The sequence below is a fragment of the Chionomys nivalis genome, chromosome 15 (genome assembly GCF_950005125.1).
Source record: "Chionomys nivalis chromosome 15, mChiNiv1.1, whole genome shotgun sequence".
In the NCBI taxonomy this organism is placed as follows: Eukaryota; Metazoa; Chordata; class Mammalia; order Rodentia; family Cricetidae; genus Chionomys; species Chionomys nivalis.
The window spans coordinates 23,260,429-23,285,983 of NC_080100.1; the positions used below are offsets into that span (position 1 = coordinate 23,260,429).

Below are 25,555 nucleotides of genomic sequence, written 5' to 3' on the forward strand. Positions count from 1 at the left end.
CATATTAACTATTTCATTCTTGTTTGCACATAAATGCTTGCTTGATAAGTGCCCACCAGTCCAAAAGAGCTTGGCCTAAGACTTACTTTATTCTAACGTGGCAATGCAATTGTCAGGGAATAAGTTTTTACCTCATCTCTAACTTTTTGGTGGTTACCTCTCCACAAAAATGCCAAGGCTGTAAATGACTAAAAGGCCCAAATTAATATGTAGTCATCTCATTCAGAATCAAAACCTAAGACCTTATATAAGTGCCTTCTAACCCTTCTCTCAGCTCTTACTCCGTCCTCAACACCCACATAAGCCAACTAGGGCCTCAAAGCTCCGGTATCAAAGTGTGACCTGCAGCAGCCGCAAACAGCAGATGAGAACATGCTAGAAAGGAAAATTCTCAGTCCCACCATCCCTCTCCCCCGACATTCTAGGTGGAAAGTCACCATGGGGAAACCTAGCAGCTTCCAGCAACTGTGCCATTTGATGGCTGGTTGGTTAGCTTTTGAGTCAAAGCCTTGCTTTGTAGCCCAGGCTAGCCTGGAACTTGCAATCCTGCCTCTGGCTCTCAAGTACTAGGTGCAACCCCAAGTTTGGGAACCACATCTGACACACCGTTATATAACAGCCCCCCAGTTATCCTCAGATACTGTTGTGAGTATTCTGTTTTGTTGTTATGGTCTTAACCCTGCACTAGGCTCAATTTATTGTAGGTGTGTAGATAGTCATCCCCGTACATGCAGGCAGCGGGGTAGTGAGGTTGCACTAAAGCCAGGGAATGAAAAACAAAAATCTCATGCAGAGTCTAACTCATCAGCCTCCCTATCTGTGCTTCTGCACCAAACTAAACCGAGAGGGCTGCGACCCAGTGTTGCGCAGCTTTCTCCCTCACTTCCTGCGGGTCTGAACATTCCTCTTTCTTAGTGAGTCCTGCCTGGTTGTTTAGCGAGCACCTCCACTGGGACACTCTGTCCTTTCCATCCTCTTTCTCTGTTTGTAGAAGAGCCACTTAAACCACATGTCTTAATTCTGTTCTTTACTGTCTGCCCTTTGGCCTGTTAGAAAGTGGTGTCAGGTGGGCAGGAAGTTCTGCCTGCTTTGCCCTCTAGTACTTCATGCCAGAGGTTCAGAAAACATCTGTTTAATAGAATGAGTGAGGTTCTTCATGAGTTTAAGCAAGAGGAAGAAGTTAAGAGGGGGAAAAAGTTCATGAAATGGTCCATTTTTGCTGTTTGCTACAAGAATATTAATGAGATACCATGGATTTAATGAAAAACCTGAATTTTGAAGAAACTTCAGAGGAGCCATTGACTCTAAATGATGTTCCATGCCAGACAGAGACCGTAAAAAGCAAAACGCTAAGGTCTCTCCCTAGCTATTGGGGGGGGGGGCTCGGGGGATCAAATTTAATTCTTTGTTCACATAGTCCACCACTAATCTCTACCCCTAGCCCAAGCTATGAGACAGTGTTTTTTTTTTAATCATATTTCAATTTACCTGTCTTAATCTCATTACTTTGCTAATTTTATGTTACTGTGCTATTAATATAGGAGTTCTCAGCTCAGGGATAATATAAACAACAAAGTGGTACTAATTAGTAAGCTCATATAGAGTAATGACTCACATTTCATACGGAAGGCTTGATAGTTCCTGAGCTGAGCTGTGGCCATACTGCCAATAGGATGTGTCCTTTCTTCTTCCACGAGTAATTGAAGTTCACCGGGACACTCCCGTTCCTTCATTATTCACTGAAGTTGCCAAGATAGGCCTGGAGGCAACTTTAGAGAGCAGAGCCTTCCAGGCAGTCCCAAATTTAAAAGCACGGAAGGACAAATCACATACAATAGAATGCATGGGTAAGTTGGACAACCGTATATCCTCAAGTAACCAAACCTCCATCCTGATGTAAGGCATGTTCGCTACCCAACAAGTTCCTTCATTTCCTGTTTGAGTATTTTCCCTACCTTGGGAACAACTGTTGTGATTTCTGTCACCATGGCCTAGTTTTGTTTGAGAATTTCATGTAATTAGATATATGATTGTATCTATATGTAATTAATGTATGATATAATACATCATAACCTTTTTGGTGTTTGGTTTATTTTGACTCAAAACAGTATTCCCCAGGACTCACTTTCATGACTGATTATATCAGTGATCCAGTCCTCTCTACTAAATGGTATTCCATCTATGAATACACACAGTGTGTTTATCTACGCACAGCCATTTATAAATAAAAACTGCTTTGTGCATTCATTCATTTTATACTTCCTAATGGAAGTGATGGTTCATAGAGCTAACTTTAAAAACAAACAAAATAATAAAATAAAACTACTAACTCAGTTTTCAAACTGATTAAACCACTTCACAGCAACGTACAAGTTCTCCACATCTTCTTTCAAATGTCATGTTATTATTGGTTTAAATTTTAACACCGGGGTGGGGCGGTGGTGGCGCATGCCTTTAATCCTAGTACTCAGGAGGCAAAGGCAGGTGGATCTCTTTGAGTTTGAGGCCAGCCTCATTTACAAGAGCTAATTCCAGGACAGGCTCCAAAGCTACAGAGAAACCCAGTCTAGAAAAACCAATAAGAAAAAAATTAACCACCACGTTTACATCAGTTATCTTTCCATGCTGTGGAAAATAGCTCCAGTTCTCCAGTTATCCATTTAGAAAGAGGAGAAATGTATTCTGGATCACAGGTTGAGAAGTTTAATGTCATGATCAGTTCATCTTATCAATCGGGCCCGTGGTGTCACAACAGTGTGGGAGAGTTGGGGAAGTCTGTGGTCAGAAGGCTAAAGAGAAGAGAAAAAGGCAGAAGACCCATTAACCCCAAAGGCCTGCATCTCACAACCTTGAGGCCTTCCAATGGACCTCATTGACTGAAGGCTCCAACACCTCCCAGGAGTACCATGCCCGCTTATAGCATTTAATGTGTGGACCCATAGTGATGTCCCACAAACTACAGCACGTACAGACGCATGGTGATGCCTTGTGGTGGGTTAATTCTGTTTTACTCTGAGAAAGAACAATATTAGGCATTTTTAATGTACTTGTTGGCCATTTTGTTTTAGAAGTATGGTCAGACCGTTGGCCCACATTTTGAATCAAATTCTTTTTCTTGAGCTGTAAGAGCACTCAATGTTTTCTGGCTGCAGGTCGTGTGTGTGTGTGTGAGGCACCATTTTCTCCAAGTCTCCCTTCTCCACAGCACCCTTTAAACAGTGCATATTTTCAGTGCTGATAATCTAATTGATATACTTTTATAGCTTAATGATTTTCATACCTGGCATGAAAAACTGTGCATTCCATTGGCAGCGATATTCTCTTATACTTTCACCAGAAATTTTGTACACTTAGCTTCTGTGTTTCAGTCACACCCCATCTCAATCTGACTTTTATAGAAAAATGGGTTTTCAAGTTTGTTTTCAGAAATATGTTCTAATATTTGTTATAGAATTATTATAGAAAATATTACCTTTTATTAGAGTTATTTTGGGGTCTTTGTACGGGATTTCTGAGATGGCACAGCAGATAATGGCACTTTCTGCCAAGCCTGATGACTTGAGTTCCATTCAAACCCCTTGGTGGAAGGAGAGTACTGACCTCCACATGTGAGCCATCACACATGCATGCCCATACACCTGACACACACACTAAACCAAACAAATATATAACTTTAAAATATACTGACTTCTAGGTATCCAAATCTGTCCCAAGAATTGATTTTCTATCCTTAAACCAATATTACACCATTTAGAAATCCAGAATTAGAAATTGTCAACTTTAGTTGTCAACTTCAAGATGTATTAACTATTCTAGATTCCTTAGCTTTCCTTATGGATTTTAAATTAGCTTGTCAAGTTAAAAATATTCAACTGGAATTGCAAGGAGGATGCCTTGATTCTATAGATCATGTGGGTAAGGCTGGTTCCTTAATAATAGTGAACCCTCCAACTCATGAGTTCGGGCTCTCTCTCTTTCTCTCTCTTTTCTCTCTTTCTCTTTCCGTGTGTGTGTGTGTGTGTGTGTGTGTGTGTGTGTGTGAGAGAGAGAGAGAGAGAGAGAGAGAGAGAGAGAGAGAGAGGTGGGGGTGTACTTACTCCCTTGAAACAGGGTCACTGAACTGGGCTAATGGCCAGAAAGTCCACCTCAGTACTAGTGTTGCAGGTATACCTATAAGACATTATTAAGTTTATTAAGGTAAGGATTCCTACACTAGGTATAAGCTTGAACACAAGAAACAGTTTTCAGGCCTAAAGCTTCTCCCTTTCCAAACTCTTCCAAAGTAATCTGTACCTATCTCTACCAATCCTAGGCTGTAAATGCAAGTGATACTGCAAAGCTAGAACAAAGGTCATCTGAGCCTCTGCAAGGCTCCCTTTTGGTTGCAGAAAAACAGAAGCAAGTGTAGGTCTTCCACCTTTGGCCCAAATACATTCTGACTCTATATCACTCATACGATGTCACACCATGTGTATAGAATCAATGCTTCAGAACTACAAAGGAAAGTACAAATCTATTTGGAGAACCATAACTCTATTTAGTGATAACCTTATCTAAAAGAAATTAACATTTATAATAATGCAGAACCTACTGAAGTCCCTCTTGGTGCACATAAGTTTCTTTAATTTAGTTAATAAGTTCCCTAGGTAATAAATTAAGGGCATTCATACATAGCTACAGGAAACATTTGAAGAAAATAGCACATTCATAATAATCCAATGTAATGTGTATTTTGTGGTTTAGAGTCTACCCAAAGAGTTGAAAAATATTTGCTCAGTTCTTAACATTTAATTCCTCAGAAACCCTACATTTGAATGCAAACTTAGGATAAAAATGTGTTTGCATTCTCAGTGTCTGGTACTCATCTACTCCATGGTAGGTATTAATTAAAATGTATTGGTTATGAATTAAAAGCTAAGGGTGTTGATCTGTATTTCTTTTTTGTATATTTTTATTTTTCTGAAAATCGATTATTTTTTATACAGTATATTTTCCTTGTTTTCCCCTCCCCCAAATCCTCCCAATTTCTCCACACCTCCCCTCTCATCAGAATCCCCACCCTTCTCTTTCTCATTAGAAAACAGGTATCTTAGGATGTCTTTCAATTCTTGACTTTTAGGAAACCAAATAAGGTATGTTGAGAATAAAGCACAACCAGAAAATTACCAAATATGAAAAAAATAAATATATGTGTTCTTGGCCCTATTCCTTTCACAGAACTTCACGAGTTGTGAATTTCCTGAGTGATGGTGTGTGTCTTCTTATGTGGCTGGAGTGATTACAGTAGACCATTAGAAGTTTTAAGAGGAGGGCTGGCCACATCAAGAAGACTAAGCCCATGACCGGAGGTTGAACTACCCAAGAGATGTAGAGAAGGGCTGATAACTGAGTTTGATCACATGATCACTGACATCATCAATCACACCTACATGAAGAAACTCACATAAAGCCTTCAGACACTGACCAGTGGAGTCTCCTGGCTGATGAATATGTTAGCATATGGAAGGAAGGCAGCCCGAAGAACAAATAATGTTTATCTCTGCAATCAACCAAAACAGTACATTTTCATGAGTGACTAGATAGAAAGACTCAAATACTGGAGTTAAAAAATAAAATTCATTCATACACTGTAGAGAGGGCTCGAAATACGAATGTACGCTAAAGCTGGCCATGCTTCAGCAGAGTTACATGTTAGTAAATCAGAGTCAACATGGTAGAAATCAACCTGGTTGAAGTGAAGCCAAAGGCATGAACTCAGGTAGCTGGCGTATCAGTCTGTAGCTAGGCGGTGGGTCTGCCTCCTTGTTGAACTTTACATACTAGGAAGGAACATAGTGTTTGGGAAAAACCATTGCAACCACACTGAATGAGTACCTGAAACCCCAAGACTGCAATAAATGGAAGCTTGCAGATTCTAGAAACTGGGCCAGTGTGGAACAGTGCCACTTGTCAGTTCAGACCTCTCGATGGCATTTTTGTGGCACTCAGGGACTAGTCTGGACTTCATTAGCAAGCCTCACGACTTTATGGATTATGGTTTTGTGGGCAGATATTTTGAGAGTTGGCCACAGAAGAATATGATTGCTTTCAAAACATTCCAAGCAAAGAGCTTTAGGCTGAGAAAACAGGAGTAGGCTGCTAGTCTTGGTATTTTGGGAAGTGTGTCATCATAATGATATTTCCAGGCTTCTCTGGATGAGGCCAGAGAAACCATGAAGGCAGCCTTCCTTAAATTAAAACAACAGTGGGGTATTATTTTCTACTTATAAAATTGGAAACAAATTTTAAAATTAATGCCCAGTATTACTGAGATCATACCCTTTCATTCATTATTGGAGAGTGGAAAAACCACATGGCCAGAAAGGAAAGTTTAAAAAGTGCAGTAATCTTTTAAACATAGCATTCTCTAAGAATTTATCCAATGAAAATAATCATCTGTGCACAGATATAGCTGTTAATTTCTATTCAACAGTGCTAATTTTAGTGAAAAATGTCTGACATTGACCACTGAAAATAACACTCTAAAGAGCATGTAATGACTTGAGAATTTGGTCATCATACACTGTTAATTAAAAGGCAGTTTACAGAGTACTGCGTGTCAAATAAGTCTCCTTTTTATTTTAAAAAACAAGCAAAATAACAATCCAAGTATAAACATTTTTTAAAAGATAGACTGCCTATTAAAATATCCCTAGTGCCTATCTTTAGGTGGTAGGTTCAGGACACTTTTAACTAATTTCTGTTATAAACATTACATCTAGATGAAGAGAGGTAAGGTCTTAAACATTTCAAGTAAAAAGAAGCAACAGACAAACATATGGACAAAACCATGATAAACTAAGGTTCTCTAGTAACACAGGAGCCATGCTTTTGTGCTGCCTAAAGCTATCGGTTCAAAGCAATTTATTTTAACCCGGATGGTGTAGCATGTTCTGAAATGACTGCACTGTAGGATTTTGCAGGAATCCTCTCCTATTCATGCTATATTAAGCCCTGTGTGGTATGAGATCACTTGGCTCGGCTCAGGGTTCTTACAGTCAGGTGGCTTGGGACAGTCACCAAATGTTAGCACACATGTCACCTTGAAGGTTTTCACTTGAGGTTTCAGTTCATTAGCCGCTGCTCTCTCTGAGAGTGAAATCCAAAGCTGAGTCTAGAGGGAAACAAATGAGGAGCTCGTGTGCCATGTCTAGATCCATCCCAGATTGCCAAGAGGCTAACCTCGGGGGTGGGGTGCTGACGTCATCACCACACAGCCTTTCCCACAAGAGTCCTTAACAACAGACTGGGGAATAGTTGGCCTATTAATGTCAATCATCATGGTTCGGTAGTCAATCTGAAATGCTTTTTAAAGATTATTCATGGAAAAACTATGAGGTGCGACGTTTAGATACCCGTCAAGTAAAATCCCACACTATCTGTTCCAGCTCCTTTTGGACTATAAAAAAACTGAGTGTCAAAAATATGTGTTTTCCATAAATGAATGAGTCAAAAGTCCATACAAAGCTAGATTTAAACAAAGCCCTTACATGGGGAATAGTGCCAGGCCAGCAAAACTGTTCTCTGCCAAATTCCTTCAGTAGCCAAGTCAGCCTTGCCCCAGTGGGGGTTTTCAGCTGTACACACTGTATCATGCTCTACACAACTGACAATGGCTGGAAGTTTCAGTGCACGTTTCCAAGGAATGTGTAATCTGGATGCTTCTCTAACTACTGATAACCCTTCAAATTAACAGTGAGACCATGTTAACCCACTGTCAAGCCTCACTATTCTTCCTCTCCTCAGAGTTCAAAAAGCATTTTATAATCAGAACATCCCAGGAGCTTCACCAGCCCACCCTTTCCCCAGACATGCAAATGACCAGAAAGTCAGAGAACACAGGACTTAGCTCACTAGACCCACCTGGCTGTTGCTGGTCCTCCTGCACCTTCAGCTGGCACGTGCACAGACTGGCAAACAGGTGGCTGTCGTCTTTCCTTTGTGTGGTAGACATGGTACCCACAATCTGGCTGTGCCTCGGGGATCACTAGGGCATTTTGTCTTAGCCAGTCATCTAAGACCGTCTCCAGAAGTCACTTGGAAAGAACACAGAGGCACACGCAGATCTCACCTCACGTGTAAAACATTTACTCCTCGAACAAGCCAGAGTGTCTCCTGGTTAAGAATCCTGCAGTAAATATTTACCAGTGTTACATCTCCTGCCTACAAAGATGCCAACTTGTTTGGCTTGAAGCAAGACTTCATTCTTACTTTGTTTCAAAGCGTTCTGAAACTTTCTCCTTTACAGTGTAAAATCCTAAGAAGAAACTATCTCTCTCGGCCAGTTTTAGCCATTTTCGATTTCTTCTCTGATCTGGAGTCCAGACCCTCAAGCATAGAGAGAACTGCCAGAGAAAGTCTGCAAAGGGGAGAGTACCGCAGGGTTAAACCCAAGTTTCTCTGCTTGGTCAGCGTTTACCCCGTGACAGCTGGATGTGTACAGTTCTTAAGGAGGCTGCAGGGGGAGGAGCCGAGAGAACTAGCTAATTAACATAAGGAGGCAGGCAAGAAAAGACCTTCTGATTGCTTTAACATAGTGACCAAAGCAGGGATTGTAAAGAAGCCCTGAGAGCCGGGTAATTAACCATCTGACTTCGGCTGCCTCGTCATTAAAGCACAAGCCCGAAGCAGGGCGTTGGTGGCATGGATAGTCTCGGGCACTTGTGAAATGGAAAAGGTACAGCTGGTGCTGGCTGCTCATGAGCTCATGGAAATGTACCACTGCAACTCTTGGATTCTGTAAACAGCTCCGAGGCTCCAAGTGAGGACAGTTACGGGCCAAAGCAACTATTTAGAGTTCTGCAAGAAAAATAAACACACAAAACCCTACCCAGCACCTTACCTTGACTTGCCAGTGCTGCCTCCACGGCTGCCTCTAGGTTCTAAGACAAGGCTGTTCCTTGTGTGTGCTTGTTCATTATTGTTGGAAACCAAGCCCCAAACACCTTTGGTTCAACGAAGCCATAACGAACACTGTAGGTCCTGGCCCGCAGCGTTCCCGGTAGTCAGAAAGGGAGTAACAGGCAGAAGTAAGGAAACCAGAGTTGGACACTGAGACTTCCTATTTATCTTTGGAAACTAGTATTAAATACCCTAATAAGGTTACCTCCTCATGATGACTGGGGGCTGGGGGATTGTGTCTCTTGCTGTTGTTCTGTTTTTTCACAATGAGGCAATTCTCAATTTCTCAAATAAATTTTGGTTTCTAAAAACTTGTGAAATGTAGGATTTCTCTTTTTAAAATCCTTATGATTAATTAAAATGAAACCTTTGTACTATATTTTGGTTTTTATTTGATAAAACTTTCATAAAGATATAGACTTGGAAATGAAGATTCCTGGGCCCAATTGATCTGAGCTATAAGGTTAAGTATGGAATCTACACACACACATGTACACCTGCGTATGTGCACACACACACACACACACACAATGTATGTATTTCTTAATTCTTCTGTTCCAGATAAAGAATTGAAACTTTCTTAAGCAGTGCTGGTTTTTGCCTGCCTTGATTGGCTTACAACTTTCCTGCAGGCCTGATTCTAGTTCGACAATGTTAGAGAATAGGGCTGATGTTGAGGACCCTTCAGGGTCTGCTTTGGGGACCAATGTGCAGCCCTGGGTAGTGGCCCTGTGACTAATCATTACATCAAGGTGATACCTGAGTTCTTGCCCTGAATGCGGTTACACTTCTGCTCTTGTGGGGTTGGGTTTTCTAGACTCCACTGGAGTGAACCCAGCGTGGCTGATCTCTCCTTGTGCCTGGAGTGAATGAAGCATCAGAGGTGCAGAACGGGAGGTCCTGTTACCACCACCTCTTTTACTTACTCTTTAGAAATACCCACCAACTTACTTCAGGACAGCCATGCTTTCCTGTGCTTTTTGCTCATAAGGAAAAGCAAGACACTAGAATGGCAAAGTTGCTTAGGTCAAGAAACAGAATAATCATTGGTGTTTTTTATTTACAATTTGATTAAAAATATGTTGTAATATCATAAAAGTCATTTTCCTTTTCTGTGACCCACCCTCACTTGAAAGAATAACACTGGTGTGTGTGTGTGTGTGTGTGTGAGAGAGAGAGAGAGAGACAGAGAGAGACAGAGACAGAGAGAGACAGAGACAGAGAGAGACAGAGGAGAGAGAGGTGACGTATATGTGGGTTTACCTGCCCATGCATACACATGTGGAGGCCAGTGCTGATTTTAAGTGTCTTCTCTTGTTGTTATCCGCCTTATATTTTGAGACAGGGTCTCTCACTGAACCTTGTCGGTGGCAATGCTCTTGATAAAAATTGATTCTCCCTCTCCCAGCAGCCACTGGCATTCTTCTTCTAGGAGTGGGACTTCATGTCAGCCTTCCCCTATCAGTGCTGAGGTTTGGTCTGGTCTGAGATTACCCTGTTGTGAGTCCGTATGTTCACCTGCCCTGTGCTGACCAGAGGACACTGTTTCCTAGAATTCATTCACCACCTCTGGCTCTCACAGTCTTTGGTGAAAGATGTTACATGGCAAAAAGCAAGAGTATGGAATTTATCATTTTCATCCTCAAAGGATAAGATAAAAAAGACCCCTAACAGATTACAAAAATGAGCGCTAGAGAACCTGGCCTGGCCTCAATATGACCTCCTAGCTCCAGGAATATTTAAAAGGCGATTGCAGTTGAGGAATGATGATGTACTGCTGAGATTTAGGCTTCCTATTGATTCTGAGTAACAGAACTCTTGTTCCTTTATATGAGCCAATAGATGTTTCCCTCAGATCATTCTTCCTTAATGCATTGACTGCAGATATTGTGGCTGATAATTCTGAGTTTCAGGACCTTACAGTGGCATATGCCATATAATAAAAAGCCGTGAAAGTGGCCTGTGTCTAGCTAGAGTCATGTTACTCTAAGTTACTCTAAGTTTTTAGCTCAGAGTTTCCTAAGTAATACAGTTGGCTGGTTTCCCAATGTTATCTGTGAAAACATGGCTTTACTGGACAAAGTTTTACTTTAATACCCATTATCCAGGAGCTCATAAGGCTTCACTGGTACTGCTCCAGACTGCCAACTTATGAAAGGTGCTCACTGTTCAGAAATCCCCATGTTCAGTAGGACCACTGAGATGGCTGTTCAAAGTGACGTCTGTTCTGTGGCTAGCTGCAGGGCTCCCTCTGGAGGTCAGGAGAACACAAGGTTGGGTAGCGAAACACCCCAACTTCAGGGTACCTGAGATCCAGGAACATGGTCTGTATCTGTGCTGGGGGAAAATCTCCCTAATCATCCTCGTATGGGTGAAAGTTGGTTGTTGTGTAGACGTCACATTTTGTCTATCTTGAGAACTTGTTTGAGGTTGTAACAGGGGAGCTCAGCTTCTCGTACACAAAGACTGGTCCTCTTCTATGCGGGGAAGGTCATCCTCTTCTTAGACAGAGTGCCCAGCTTCCCCAGCTTTGGAAGGGACTCACAAGGAGCAGAGAGGGAGGAAGAGGACACCCACCTAGTCAGCCAGATCAGTCAAATCAACCCTGGTGATCAATGGGGTGACAGATGTCGCAGCCAGATCACCCTTACATCCTATACTTTGTCTATCTTTATTGAAGTCTTTTGATCAATGTCAAAATAAATAAGATAAAACCAGAATTCAGGAGATGAAAAAAAATCTGGTTTTATTTGTTTTAGTTGAGAACACACCCAAAATTCTGGTGCCATAATGTCCCTCCTCCAGGAAGGATGAACGGATCCTGGAGTCTGACTGTTGTGCACAGGGGCTGGAATCCACTGACACCAAGATGAATGAATGAGCTGTGGCAGAACAGAGCTTTTTAAAGGTAAATATGCAAATAAATGTTCATAAAGTCAAACTTCTGTTACTTCATATAAGTTTACATTAACAAGGAATAAAATGATAATCAAATTATGCCCCCTCCATCAATCCTTTCTTTTTGGGGTGATTTGTTCATTTGTCTTTGGTTCCATTTACTTTCCCTTCCTTTTCTGTCCCTGTCAATTTCTTTTATGGCTACTATGTTGAGTTAAGAAGAATTTTAATGTATTAAAAATGAAATGAATTTTCATTTACCTGGTGGCTAGCTAGTATGGTTTTTCATATCCTTTTTGTCCATGTGTAATAGATTTTTTTAATAACTGATCATTTCACTAGCTCATTTCCTGATTGGGTTGTTTTATTTTTTGCTGTTTAGTTATTTTGAGTTCTTTGTGTGTTCTAGACAGTAATCATCTGCCAGAAGTATAGCTAACAAAGATTTTCTCCCACTCTTTAGGCTGTGTCTTGATTCAAAGAACTGTTTCCTTCGCTGAATGAAATGAAAATTGTGATAAGACTTCATCTCACTCCAGTCAGAATACTGGTGTTTAAGGAAGCAAACAACACGTTTGCAAAGCATGTGGATGAAAGGAGCCATGATGCACTGCTGGTGGGAATGTAAACTGGTGCAGCCACTATGGGTACCAATATACAGGCTCCTCTGGAAACTGAAAATAGATTTGCCAATGACATAGTTTTTCCACTCCTTGGTATTCAGCCAGGTCAACACAGCTCAGGAATTCTTGTCTATCACTATTTAGTGTAGCACTGCTTACTATAGCTAAGTAATGGAAAAACCTATGTGCCCAACAAAATAATGGATGAAGAAAATATCAAATATAAGATAAATATGATAGAATTTTGTTCATCTGTAAGAGAACAAAGTTATATTATTTGCAAGAAAGCAGATATAATTGGAGATAGTCATAGTAACTGAATTAAACCACTCCTAAGAAACAAATGTCATATATGTACATGCGATATAAATACAGAAGCAGAACTTTCAGGAAGAAAGAGAATGGACAGGGAGAAATGGAAAGTGCAGAGATATGGAGGACTGTGTTCAGCATATGGTGTAGACTTGTGTGGATATGTTCTTATGCAACACGGTACCAGACATAATGAATGTGTACAATGAACATTTTTAAATGAAACTATTTTCTATTGGACTCTTTCTTCAAGTTAATAAAATAATAGGTGAGATGAAATTGACCATACATTGATAATTATTAAATCTAAATGATGATTTCATAGAAATCTAATGCACCCTCTCCCCACACAAATAAGTAAATGCAAAAAAATTAAGAAAAATCAATAAATGACTACAGCCAAAACTTGGAAGAACTCTGAGGTGCATCCAAAAGCCCTAACTCTGAGGTGCATTCAAAAGCCCTGACTCTGAGGTGCATTCAAAAGCCCTGACTCTGAGGTGCATTCAAAAGCCCTAACTCTGAGGTGCATTCAAAAGCCCTGACTCTGAGGTGCATTCAAAAGCCCTAACGTAAAAATTCACAGAAAAGAAGGAAATGGGATGAAGTACAAAGTCACAGAAAATTGGTTCTATGGAATTATAGACAAAAATTCCCTAATCTTAAAAGGGGAAATTGTTTAATTGTATTATAATCTCAAAATATTAATTAAAAACCTGATCATCCAAAAGCAAGAAGCATTTAGCAATCCAAATAGACATGACCAGAAGAGAACCACTCCATGGTATATCACAATCAAAATGTCAAAAACACCAAGTGAAGAAAAAAATATTAAAAGCTATATTGGAAAATGTCAATTTACTTTAATATATTTAATATAATAGAATAATAGCACACTGCTTGGATTTTAGGTTGCTACCCTAAAATCCAGGAAAGTATAAAATGATGTATTTCAAACATTTAGAGTAAATAGTAGCCAAGCTACTCATATCCAGCAAAGCTGTCTCCTTAAATTGATGGAGAAAACTGGACATGGTGGTGCATGTCTTTAATCCCAGCACTAGAGAGGTAGAGGCAGGCAGATTTCTGTGAGTTCAAGGCCAGCTGATCTACAGAGCAAGTTCCAGGACAGCCAGGGCTGTTACACAGAGAAACCCTGCCTCGAAAACAAACAAATAAATGAAAAAAAAAAAATCCAACCAAGAGAATACACTTCATAAGAGGAATAGATAAACAAAGGAGAACTGGGAAGGAATATTTCCTGTGCAGCACAGGAAACCATAAAATCCCCGGCATCAATAGGGAAAGAAGAAATCTAACAGTATCATAATCAACTCAAACCAACAAAACCACATGAATTAGCAGTACCGATTGGACTTGATGGATTGAAAGAGGGAGAGAATAGAAAGTTGGGTGGGTAGGGAAAGGGGGTAAATCTGGAAAGAGTTGAGTGAGGGAGTAAGCCCAATCAAAACACATACAAAATTGTCAAAGGATGAATACAATTTAAAACAAAAATAAATAAAATTTACTTCAAAACGCATTTACTTTTAATCAATATAATTTTTAATCTTTAGTCTTCCTACCTCTACCTCTCAAATGTTAGGATTATAAGTATGTACCACGCTTAAACTCAATAGTCTTTGGTAACTTGATATTTGGCTTCATATATTTTTCTAATTAATTCTTTAAGTGTGTTTGTGAAGTCTGGACAGTAAGACACCTTTTGCTTAGCTATTTGTTAGCTTGATTTATCATATTAAGTGCAGAGCTGGCTATATAGCTCAGTAGTAGAGTGCTTGTCTAGTACACATGAAGTTTTGTATTTGATCCCCACCCCTACGTGGAGCGGGTGAGTCACTTAACTATACAGACTAAAAATGTATGATTCCATTGTCCCAAACCTCACAAAGATCAGATAAACAGGAAAGAACCCCCAGAGGTTCCGGATAGACAACCACCAACCTGAAAATGGATAAAGCAGAAGACTGTTAAATGGATAAAGCAGAAGACTGTTCCAGTATGCCTGAGGCCTCAGAGGGATTCTGAGCTGGAATGAAAACACCCATAGACTGGATGACATCTGCAGCTGGAGTTAGCAGAGAGCTTTCTAAAGCCGGGTGTTCCACTTTCTCCCACTCACGGGCCTTCTGTGACCTTCAGTCAGCCTGCTTGCTCTTTTCCTTCCAATATGATCCATCCCTTGAAATCCAGCAAGACTTTGGAAGGGAGTTTTGAACTGGTTGGTCATTGAAATGAAAATATTAAATTTGACGACAGATGTATGAAATTAGACCAATGCTAATCAAAGTGTGCTTAAATTTCTCAGCTGGACAGCAAGAGCAGGACTTGTAGAAGAGGTCTGAGAAACCATAGCAAAATAAAGATATGGCCTTTCGTTCACATCTTATTTGAGTTCTTCTGATGCACATCGCTTACTGATAACACCTCACTAGAAAATAGAGCACTTTGAGTCAGTTATGGACCAAGGGAGAAAGATGGAAGTTATTATTTTATTAGCTTGAAGCACTGATGTTTGATTTCTTTACAACCGAATTACCTCCCAGCTTTAAAATCCCGGTTTCTTTACCTCCGTACAAACTTAGTCTGAAGCTCTGGCATACGACTAAGCATCCATGTTTTAAAAGCTGCGCAGGTGATTCTAATGGCCATCCACGATTTTCACCCCTGGGGTAGGCATCTGGTTGGTCAGGTATTTGACAGTTTTGGGTCTGTGTTCTCATCTTTGGGGATACTTACCACTTTGTTCTACTGAGCAGGTCTTTGGCCTCAGGTGCTTTTCACAGCACTTTCTTTTCTGAGGAGTGTGTGACAGCCCCGTCAATGACCTGGGAAAAAGCCAATTAGTTGTGCTGTTTGCATTTTAATGGAGTAAATCAATTACTGGAGGAGGGCTAGACTGGAAAATTCCTGAACCTGGCAGACCAGCATCCTTAGGTTATTATATGGTTCAACAAACAGATATTAGGCACTAATATGTTTTAGAATCTGGAAATAAAAATAATGAATATGAATACAATGCCAAGCTTCACACTTTTGGAATTGTTTTTGGTCATCCCAGAAAGTAATGATTTCTTAGCCATCTGGAGTTTACTAGTTCTTAGATTTTACATTTCAACTACTGTTTTGTAGGCTTTGAAATTTGATAGGCAAGTAATTATTTTAGTTAAGTAAGCTATCAGTTTTTAATTTTCAATTTAGACAACCAAATGAAAGTCTTTAAACACACACAACCATACTGAACCTCACAGAAGAGAAAGTGGGAAGTACACTTGAACACATTGGCACAAGAGACCACTTCCTAAATATAACCCCAGTAGCACAGACACTGGGAGAGGCAATTAATAAATGGGACCTCCTGAAACTCAAAAACTTCTGTAAAGCAAAGGACATGTTCAACAAGACAAAACGGGAGCCTATAGAATGGGAAAAGATTTTCATCGGGCAGAGGGCTGATCTCCAAAATATACAAAGAAGTCAAGAAATTCATCATCAAAGGAAAAAATAATTCAATAAAAAATTAATACAGACCAAAACAGAGAACTTTCAACAGAGGAATCTAAAATGGCTGAAAGACACTTAAAGAAATGCTCAACATCCTTAGCCATCAGAGAAATGCAAATCAAAACAACTCTGAGATTCCATCTTACACCTGTAAGAATGGCCAAGATCAAAATCTCTGATGACAACTTATGCTGGAGAGGTTGTGGGATAAAGGGAACACTCCTGTATTGCTGGAGGGAGTGCAAACTGGTACAGACATTTTGGATATCAGTATGACGATTTCTCAGAAAATTAGGAAACAACCTTCCTTAAGACCCAGCAATACCACTTTTGGGTATATCCCCAAAGGATACTCAATCGTGCCACAAGGACGTGTGCTCAACTATGTTTATAACATCTTTGTTTGCCATAGCCAGAACCAGGAAACAACCTAAATGCCCCTCGACTGAAGAATGGGAAAGGAAAATGTTGTACATTTACACAACGGAGAAAATTACACAGCAGAAAAAAATAATGATATCTTGAAATTTTCAGGCAAATAGATGGATCTTTAAAACATCATATTAAGGAAGGTAACCCAGGCCCAGAAAGACAAATATCATATGTACTCACTCATAAGTGGCTTTTAGACATCAAACAAAGAAAATTAACCTACAACTCACAATTCCAGAGAACCTAGACAACAATGAAGACCCTCAGAGAGACATACATGGATCTAATCTACATGGGAAATAGAAAAAGACAAGATCTCCTGAGTAAATTGGGAGCATGGGGACCTTGGGAGAGGGTTGAAGGGGAGGGGAGAAGAAGGGAGGAGAGCAGAGAAAAATATATAGCTCAATAAAATTAATAAAAAGGGGCAAAAAAACCTTATGAGACAAGTCTTATTCATGATGATTTTAAAATATTTAACAAAATTACAAATAAAAGTAAATCCCTCAATTTTACAGAGGAAATGAATCTGTAGCCTATATCCACCTCATACTTAATGATGGAAGAACAAATTATTTCCCCCTAAGAAACACACAAAGGGATATCTGTTGAACAGGTCAATTAAAAATGCACTGTATGAAATTCACAAGGAATAATAAAAATGCTGTTTTAAAATCACATGGGATGTTTTGGTCAGTGCAATAAAGCAAGAAAAAGAATAAAATTACCTGGACTGAAAAAGTAGAACTATTTTTTTTTCAGGTGATGCAGTCATCTTTGTAAAAATATGTGTAATCTCTACATCAATAAGTGTGTTTAGTAAGATGGTGGAATTTTAAATTGGCATGAAAATTACATTGTACTTCTATATACCAGTCACAAAAATTACCAACAGAAGCAAGATAATGCCATTGGCAATAGAATCAATAAAGAAGAAACCTTTGAGGAAAAAAATCTGACAAACTATGTGAATGATCCAGACATTGAAAATTATAAAGACCTTGATTAGAAAATTTGAAGACCTAGGTGGTAGAGAAATGCATTGTGTTCACAAGAGAGAAGACACAACATCTTTCTAGTCTCAAGTCTATCTGAGTTTAATTTTAGGGAAAATTACCAAATTTTCAGAAGGAAACTAGTGGTTTCAACAAATATAATTGTACAGATTGACTAATATGTGGAAATCAGAAGGGCATAGAATAGCCAAATTTATTTTTGAGAGGGAACAAAACTAGAGAGTTAGTATCACTCGATGAAGATACATTGTAGCTGTAGGAACTGAAACAGGGAAAGACCAACACCAACATGGGGAAGTAAATCTGTGCATTCAGAACATAGCCTGAAATAAACTGACATATATACACAGTTGATGTGGGAAAATGCAAAGGCAGAGCTCAGTGGAGAAAATAATAGCATCTTGGTCAGTTTGGCTGCTGCTGGCTAGAAGCAGGAAGTCTACAGATAAATGAAAATAAATAAGAATATTAAATTTTAGTGATAAAGGAAAGTCACTCAAGAATACTACTCAGCAAACTCATTTCATCTGTGAAGTTTTCTTATATACCTTCTCAAAGAAGCTTGAGAGACCCATTCCAGAGAGGCAATGCCAACATAATTACATAGTCTCTGAGATTAAAGTGTTTGGATAAAACAGTGCTGTGTTTTATGAAGTTCACTTTTCAAATAAATATTATCACTTTGATGTTTACAATGACCAAATTCAGTAAAGACATTCAAGCAAACCTGTTTTCTAGTTTTAGCTTTCCTTAGGATAAGTTTTGATACAAAAATTGTTTATCAATTTGTGCTTATTCCTAAAATAAAGCTTACATTGCCATGGTCTTCTTATATTTTTGCAGCTGTCTCTCCTAGAGCTTACTGCCCGTAGCTTGGAATAACATCTTTCCTGGTTAGGGAATCCTGGGGTGTTGGATTGGGTGTTTGCTTATGTAAGCTTGTATTCAAAATATATATTTGGAAGCTATTGGGAAATCTGAGGCTTCAGCAGTTAGACAAAGAAGAGTCTCTGCCCTTTGGAGGTTATAACAAATGATGAATTTGAGGCACAATTATGCACTTTGGAACATGGAAGCAAGGAAGTAGTATTTTTTCATTCAATTTGTGAGAGCCGTGTGTCAATCTGAGCCTCTATAATAGATACACCATAGACTGGGTGAGTAGACCAACATCTATCTGTTATAGTTTCAGAGGCTGGTAGTTCAACATCAAGGTGCTAGCAGATCTAATGTTTACGGTGGCTGGTTTGCAGATAGCTATGTTCTCACTTAGTCTTCACACATCAGAGAGAAGATGTCATCTCTTAAATGCTCATTTTAACAGGGTAGGTCAGAGACCTAGCTTCATGATCTAAATATCACTCAAAGCCTCCATCCCCACATACCAGCACACTGGAGATTAGGCGTCCAAGTAAGAATCTTGAAGAGACACACACATTCTTTTGGGAGCGGGGGAGGGGTTGTAAAGTGGAAGGACCTAGAAAGTAGAAGCATCGTAGTTGGATGCTGGTATCTCACGTTCAACAGTGTTTTTTATTTTATTTATTTTTTATTGGAAAAAAAATTTCTGCCTCCTCCCAGCCTCCCATTTCCCTTCCCTTCCTCCCGCTCCTCTCCCCCTCCCTCTCCAGTCCGAAGAGCAGTCAGGGTTCCCCGCCCTGTGAAAAGTCCAAGGTCCTCCCCCCTCCATCCAGGACTAGGAAGGTGAGCATCCAAACTGGCTAGGCTCCCACAAAGCCAGAACATGAAGTAGGATCAAAACCCAGTGCCATTGTCCTTGACTTCTCATCAGCCCTCATTGTCCGCCATGTTCAGAGAGTCCAGTTTTATCCCAATCCAGCTGGCCTTGGTGAGCTCCCAATAGATTAGCCCCACTGTCTCGGTGGGTGGGTGCACCCCTGCAAAAGGTAGGCACCACTACATATGTAGCAGCATTTCAAATGTATTTTAACAAATAAAGACTGCCTGAAGGTCTGAGAGTGAAACAGTCCCACTGGTCAGCCTTACAGACCAGGTTATAGTAACACACACCTTTAATCCCAGTAGCCGCACTAGTTGCCATGGAAATCAGGTGGTGTATGCCTTTAATCCCAGTGGTGCATGCCTTTGATCCCAGCCCTGGAGAGGAATATAAAATGGGGTGAGACAGCTCTCAGACAGTCTCCTTCTGAGATTCCTGGAGACAGGATCGCCGTTTTCAGACTGAGGTTGAGGTAAGAGCCAGTGGCTGGCTGTTTTACTTTTCGGATCTTCAAGTTGAACCTCAATTTCTCTCTCTGAGTTTTTATTAATCATGCTTCATACATGCAATCTGGGCTCCTGATCTTACAAATAGATCTTAGGCAGACATTCTTTTAAAGTGTGTTTCACCTTTTTTCCCTCTATACCAGTCCTTGCCTGTGAAAAACACAAGCAGAAAGGTGGCAGTTTCAAAAAATATAGTGTCAATCCAGGCTTGAACAATTCCCAGGGATAAGGAAGTTGCTAATTTTATAAGAACAATGTCTAATTTAGACTTGGCTTCTGTATTGTGCTTCACTGATATTTCTCTTCTCTTTAAAATCTTATTCCACAAATACCCAGTAATCGTAATTGCAAAACAAAAATGGAATTGCATTCTTCCCAAGTCAATCTGCAGTAGAGCTGGTTGCTACAATGGTTGCCAGTAACAATGTGGGCAGTGGCACTGGAAAACTCTGGAGTTGTAGAAAGAACCGGAACTCAGTGAAGAAGTCTGATTTGTTTAGGTGAAGGCTTCAGATAGATTCCCATTCTGCAGCTACTACAGGAAGACAACACGCATAAAAGAGGAAGTAGGCAAACAGAAGAAAGAATGACTGATAGCAGAACACTACGTCTTATTATACCCGTCTTTTCCCGGAAAGGTCCTTGACTATAGTAGCTCGAGATCATATTTTAGTTGAATTAGACACCACATATTTTGTGTGTATGTGGAATAATTCAATAGACTATCGAGATTTATTTGTAAACTCATTCTTTATAGCAAAGTATGACTGCCAAAGCAATGAAAACTAAATTGCTTGGATTTTCATTATATTTTAAAATGAATGATTGATTAGGTTACGGTTATTCTTTTTATTTCAAGGGAGTCCTATTCAGAAAGACTTCATCGCTGTGACGGTTGACACAGAGACTTACAACTAGTCAAAGAGACAATGCAAGTGACTGTGGGGTGGTCAGCCCCACATGGGACATCTATATCAACTTTTGCAAGGCTCAGGGAATGTTCTAGAAGAGGCATCAAAAAGAATGTAAGAATTGCAGAATGAGGAGATGTTGGGAAACACTGTCTTCTGTACATTAAATGATGGTTGTCTTCAGGTGCACAGCAGCAGTGGGTACCTGCCTGAGACCAAACCAGCGAACAACCCCAGCATGGATCAGGGAGAGGACCATGAGCCCACCCCTCTACCTGAGCTATTGGCAGTTGTTGATTGCTAGGAGAGAGAGAGAATCCATTGGTTTTCTCCAAGGGTGTGGCCTCTCATGACTACCCCTCACAACAGGCGAGTATACAAGCGGAGCCCCCTAAGGAGTAAACACAAGCTAGACAAAGAATATCCCATCATCAGCATTCAACTGGGGATCCTGAAGCCCCTGCCCTGAGAGCTTGGCCATCAGATTGAAGCATGGTGAATGAAGCCTGAGGGAGCTTTGAACTGGAAGAAAACAGATAATGAGTGAAAATACTAATGCTGGATTTTTGAGTCCATGCTTGCAGGAGAGAATGTTTCTATTAACAGATGCTGAAATATTCACAGTGCTGTCTTAGTTTTCTAAATTGTCCTGATCCAGTTGCCACGCTGCTGGGTAAATACACCAGTTAGTCTAACAACGTACACACGGAGATGAATATACAGCATGAACCACACTTACTAGCACTACTTGGTGACTTTCTAATTCATACTTGCTAAAGGAAAAGTTCTATAATGAGTTTTTTAAACCCAGAATTATCTTTCAAAGAACCTCTTCAGTCATGAGAATGGCTTGCAATGACTATTGATAAGAGAGGTTTAATGTGTTGATTAATTCTGCCTGAACTAGATTTAATCTATTGATTTTTAACTACCTTCCGATGAAAAGAAGGAACATGGAGATGGGAGAGGTTTTGAAGGACAGGAAGTGGAGTTGCCAGTGTTAGTTCTATCTAGGCACTGCTGGCTGCTTCTTTGAAGGGAAATTTGATGAAAGATGCACTGTACTGGGCATTTTATATTTTCAGGGAGATACAATCTTTATATCTGCAGTGCCTGGCACATGGGTAGTGTTTAATAAATGGGAATTACTTCTGCTGTTATTGTTGTAATCTTTTACATCATAACTAGTTTGAAAATATTTGTAAAAGAGGCTCTATGGAGTCCAACGCTGAATTCTTGGGAATTTGGTTAGGTAACAGGATGGCCCCAAGATTGTTTATTGTATGGAACATTGTCCTGGACATCTGAGTAGACACCCTGTGATTCTACCTCATGGTCTGTTCTTTAGTTGTTGTAGTGGTTTGACTAGGCTCATAAGTTTGAATTCTTAGTCACAAGGGAGCGGCACTATCTGAAAGATTAGAAGATTAAGAGGTGTGGCTTTGTTGGAGAAAGTGTGTAACTATGGGCAGGCTTTGAGGTTTCAAAAGCTCATGCCAAACCCAGAGTCTCTCTCTCTCTCTCTCTCTCTCTCTCTCTCTCTCTCTCTCTCTCGATCAGGATGTAGCTCGCAGCTATTTCTCCAGCACTAAGCCTGCCTGACTGTGCCATGCTTTCTGCCATGATAATGGACAAAGTCTCTGAAACTGTAAACAACCCCCAATCAAATACTTTCTTTTGTAAGAGTTGATTGATCATGGTGTCTCTTCATAGCAATAGAACAGTGATTAAGACTGGTGTATTACCTGCATTCCCCTCTTGGAAATTCCTAGTCAGTTCTTAGAACAAGTGACTTATATGAAGCATTTTTCACTCCATTGAAGCCTTTTCTCTCTTCACTGCTTTTCTCTAGGAAAGAGAGACAAGTTAATGAGGCAGATGGTCTGTGCTGAAAAACCATAAAACTAGACAGTAGCTAGCCAAGGCTATTGGTTTTTTTGTGCCTGACTAAAATGAAGAGACCAAACTGTTGAAACCATTTTATCAAGAGCACAGATGGGAAGAAGTTCAGGCTCCTGAATCTAAATTAGCTCTGCTTATAGGCCATAGATAAAATGGTTTTCAATAGTGGAGAGTTATGTCACCTGACAGATGAAAAAATACACCGAGAGCTGACAGTTATTGGACTCAGGTATATTCTCAGATGCTCCTAACAGCCTCCTGGGATGAGAATTTCCCCAAATTTGAGGGGATTGAATAGCTTGCTCAAGCCTGCATAATATCTAAATGCATCTGAACTCAGTCCCATGAAGCTTCAGCCCTATTCATAACTTTGTGCAAACTGTCTCAGTGATGCCCCTGGCCAAAGGAATAGTAGACAGTGGTTGAACAGAGTTTTGTGCTGCCTCAAAGGGTAGAGGCTGAATCACAAGGTGAGGCCAAAGAGGCAGCTCTACGTCCAACATTAAGAACTGTGAGCTGCCAGAGGTAGCTAATAAAGATGGAGGGGTTAGCTGGTGTACAAGATGGTGTGATCTGGGCCTAGGGCCACGAGTCTGTGCTCTGTGCTGAACACTCATGCATCCACTGAGAGGAGGGGCTGTGCTCTCTGCTCTGTGCTGAACACTCATGCATCCACTGAGAGGAGGGGCTGTGCTCTCTGCTCTGTGCTGAGCATTCACAATTTAGCTGAGAAGCTGGGCTTGTCAGGGATTTAGGCACTGCAAATCTACACTTCTGCGACTTTAGATGACATGGTGCAGAAGGTCTCACAGGTGACTCCTATTCCTCAAACAAGACAGGTGCATCTCAGAAACTTCAGGAACACTCTCTCCCACATAATCCCCGTGCATTCTCCCCAGTTAAGCCTCCCCACCTGTACAGCTTCTCAAGGCGGACACCTGGTCGTCGCTCTATTAAGAATTCTCCCTTTCACAGCCCGTGCTGGACCCCCAGCTCCCTCCCTCTACTTCATGTCCTCTTTCACATTCAGCACACATCATTCTACAATATGCACATCATTAATACCTTATTTATTATTTCTCCCTACTCTGATTTGACAGGATCAAGAATGTTTTTCTTCTGCAGCCTAGTATCTGGAATATTGTAGGATCAATAAATACTTATTAATGAGTTAGTAGAACAAGGCTGGGAATCTGCTCTGAACTCAGGCTCCACTTACACCTAGATGAATGACTTTGAAGGAAATAGTCCATAGTTTTGGTTGTCTGCTTCTTCTCAAGTTCTCTATGTCTTTAAAAAAAAAGTCAAATAATTTTAAATAAACATGGTTACGAAAGTAAAATCAAAAGATGCCATTCGTTCCTTTGGCAGCACACTTCGTTCTTTATGCAGCTGTGTATGTGTGGGGGTGGGGCTTGTCCCACTCAGATCCTTTGCTGTCCCAAGAGCTCTTCATTATTGGAAACACCATCAACAGACAAATCTAGCAGTCAGCATATGTTTGCACACTCCATCCATGAACCTTCATGCTGGGGATTTTCCACTGTGTGGTTACTGCCTAGGGGAAAATTTCAGAGCAGTAGGAGAAAGATTGATGGGTTGCTCCTGATAGTGTGTAAGCTGTGTTGATTGGCATTCCCAACACACCAGACACACAGATCTAGTATGATTGTTTTATTTTTCTTCATCCACACACATTTTGAAAGTTTCGTTATTTTTTAGTATACTTATATGGCTTCTCATGAGTATGTGGGAAGGATTTTATATGTACTATGGGAAAATACAGTCACTAAGTAATCAATTGTTTGATAATATGTAGTATATACTTATTTAGTGAAACAAATATATATACTTAACTAAAATAATATTTCTGAAGAATAAAAAGCCTCAAGAAACTATAAAAATAAGACTAAAATAACCCCAAGACAAACAGAAAAAATAAGAGCATATCAGTAAACTGAAAGCAGAAAAAGAAGAAAAAAGAGAAAGTAGCAAGATGGCTCAGTGGGTTGAGGTTCTCAGCCACAAGCCTGAGGACAAGCATTCAGTCCCTGAGACCCACCTGGTGGTGGAAGAAAACTGACTCCTGCTTGCTGTCCTTTGGATCTAATATGTAGAAACCATGGCCCTTGAATCCCACCCCCACACATACACAAAAAGGAATGCACACATTCATGCACAAAATAAATAAATGCAATGAAAATTTAAAAACAACAACAACAAAAAAACAATCAAAGATTTGATGTCATTATTCCCATTTGACCCTTTACATCACTGTAGTCTATCTCCCCTCTTGAAACTCTCCCATGGCCCTTTTCTGACCTCTATAGTATTCCAAATGAAACACATATATCTTAAAATTCAAAGCTATCACCCACAAATGAGATGAAACATGCCACATTTTCACTCATTTACTGTAGAATTTTATGATTTAATTTTTCTTAGCTGAATAATACCCCATTGTATAAATTCATTATGGATATTTAGGTTGTTTCCATTTCCTAGCTACTGTGGATAGAGAAGCAATGAACACAGATGAGCTACTGCTCTGTAGGACAATACAGATTCCCTGGGATAAATGCTCAGGAGTGGAGTATCTGGATTCCAGATTCCCTGGGATAAATGCTCAGGAGTGGAGTATCTGGATCCCAGATTCCCTGGGATAAATGCTCAGGAGTGGAGTATCTGGATCCCAGGGTATATCTATTTCGAGCCTTTTGAAGAACTCTCACACTGATTTTTATTGTGG

The 25,555-nt window shown here is 40.1% G+C and overlaps 1 protein-coding gene across 1 annotated transcript in view; it reads right to left on the bottom strand.

Moving 5' to 3' along the window:
• Positions 1-8,411, bottom strand: part of Ranbp3l (RAN binding protein 3 like) — a 43,143-nt gene extending 34,732 nt beyond the window's left edge. The window contains exon 1 of the mRNA XM_057789863.1: positions 7,903-8,411. Coding sequence (XP_057645846.1) covers positions 7,903-7,993 — 91 coding nt within the window. The 5' untranslated portion in view covers positions 7,994-8,411. The remainder of the gene's footprint in view (positions 1-7,902) is intronic.
• Between the last annotated feature and the right edge of the window lie 17,144 nt (positions 8,412-25,555).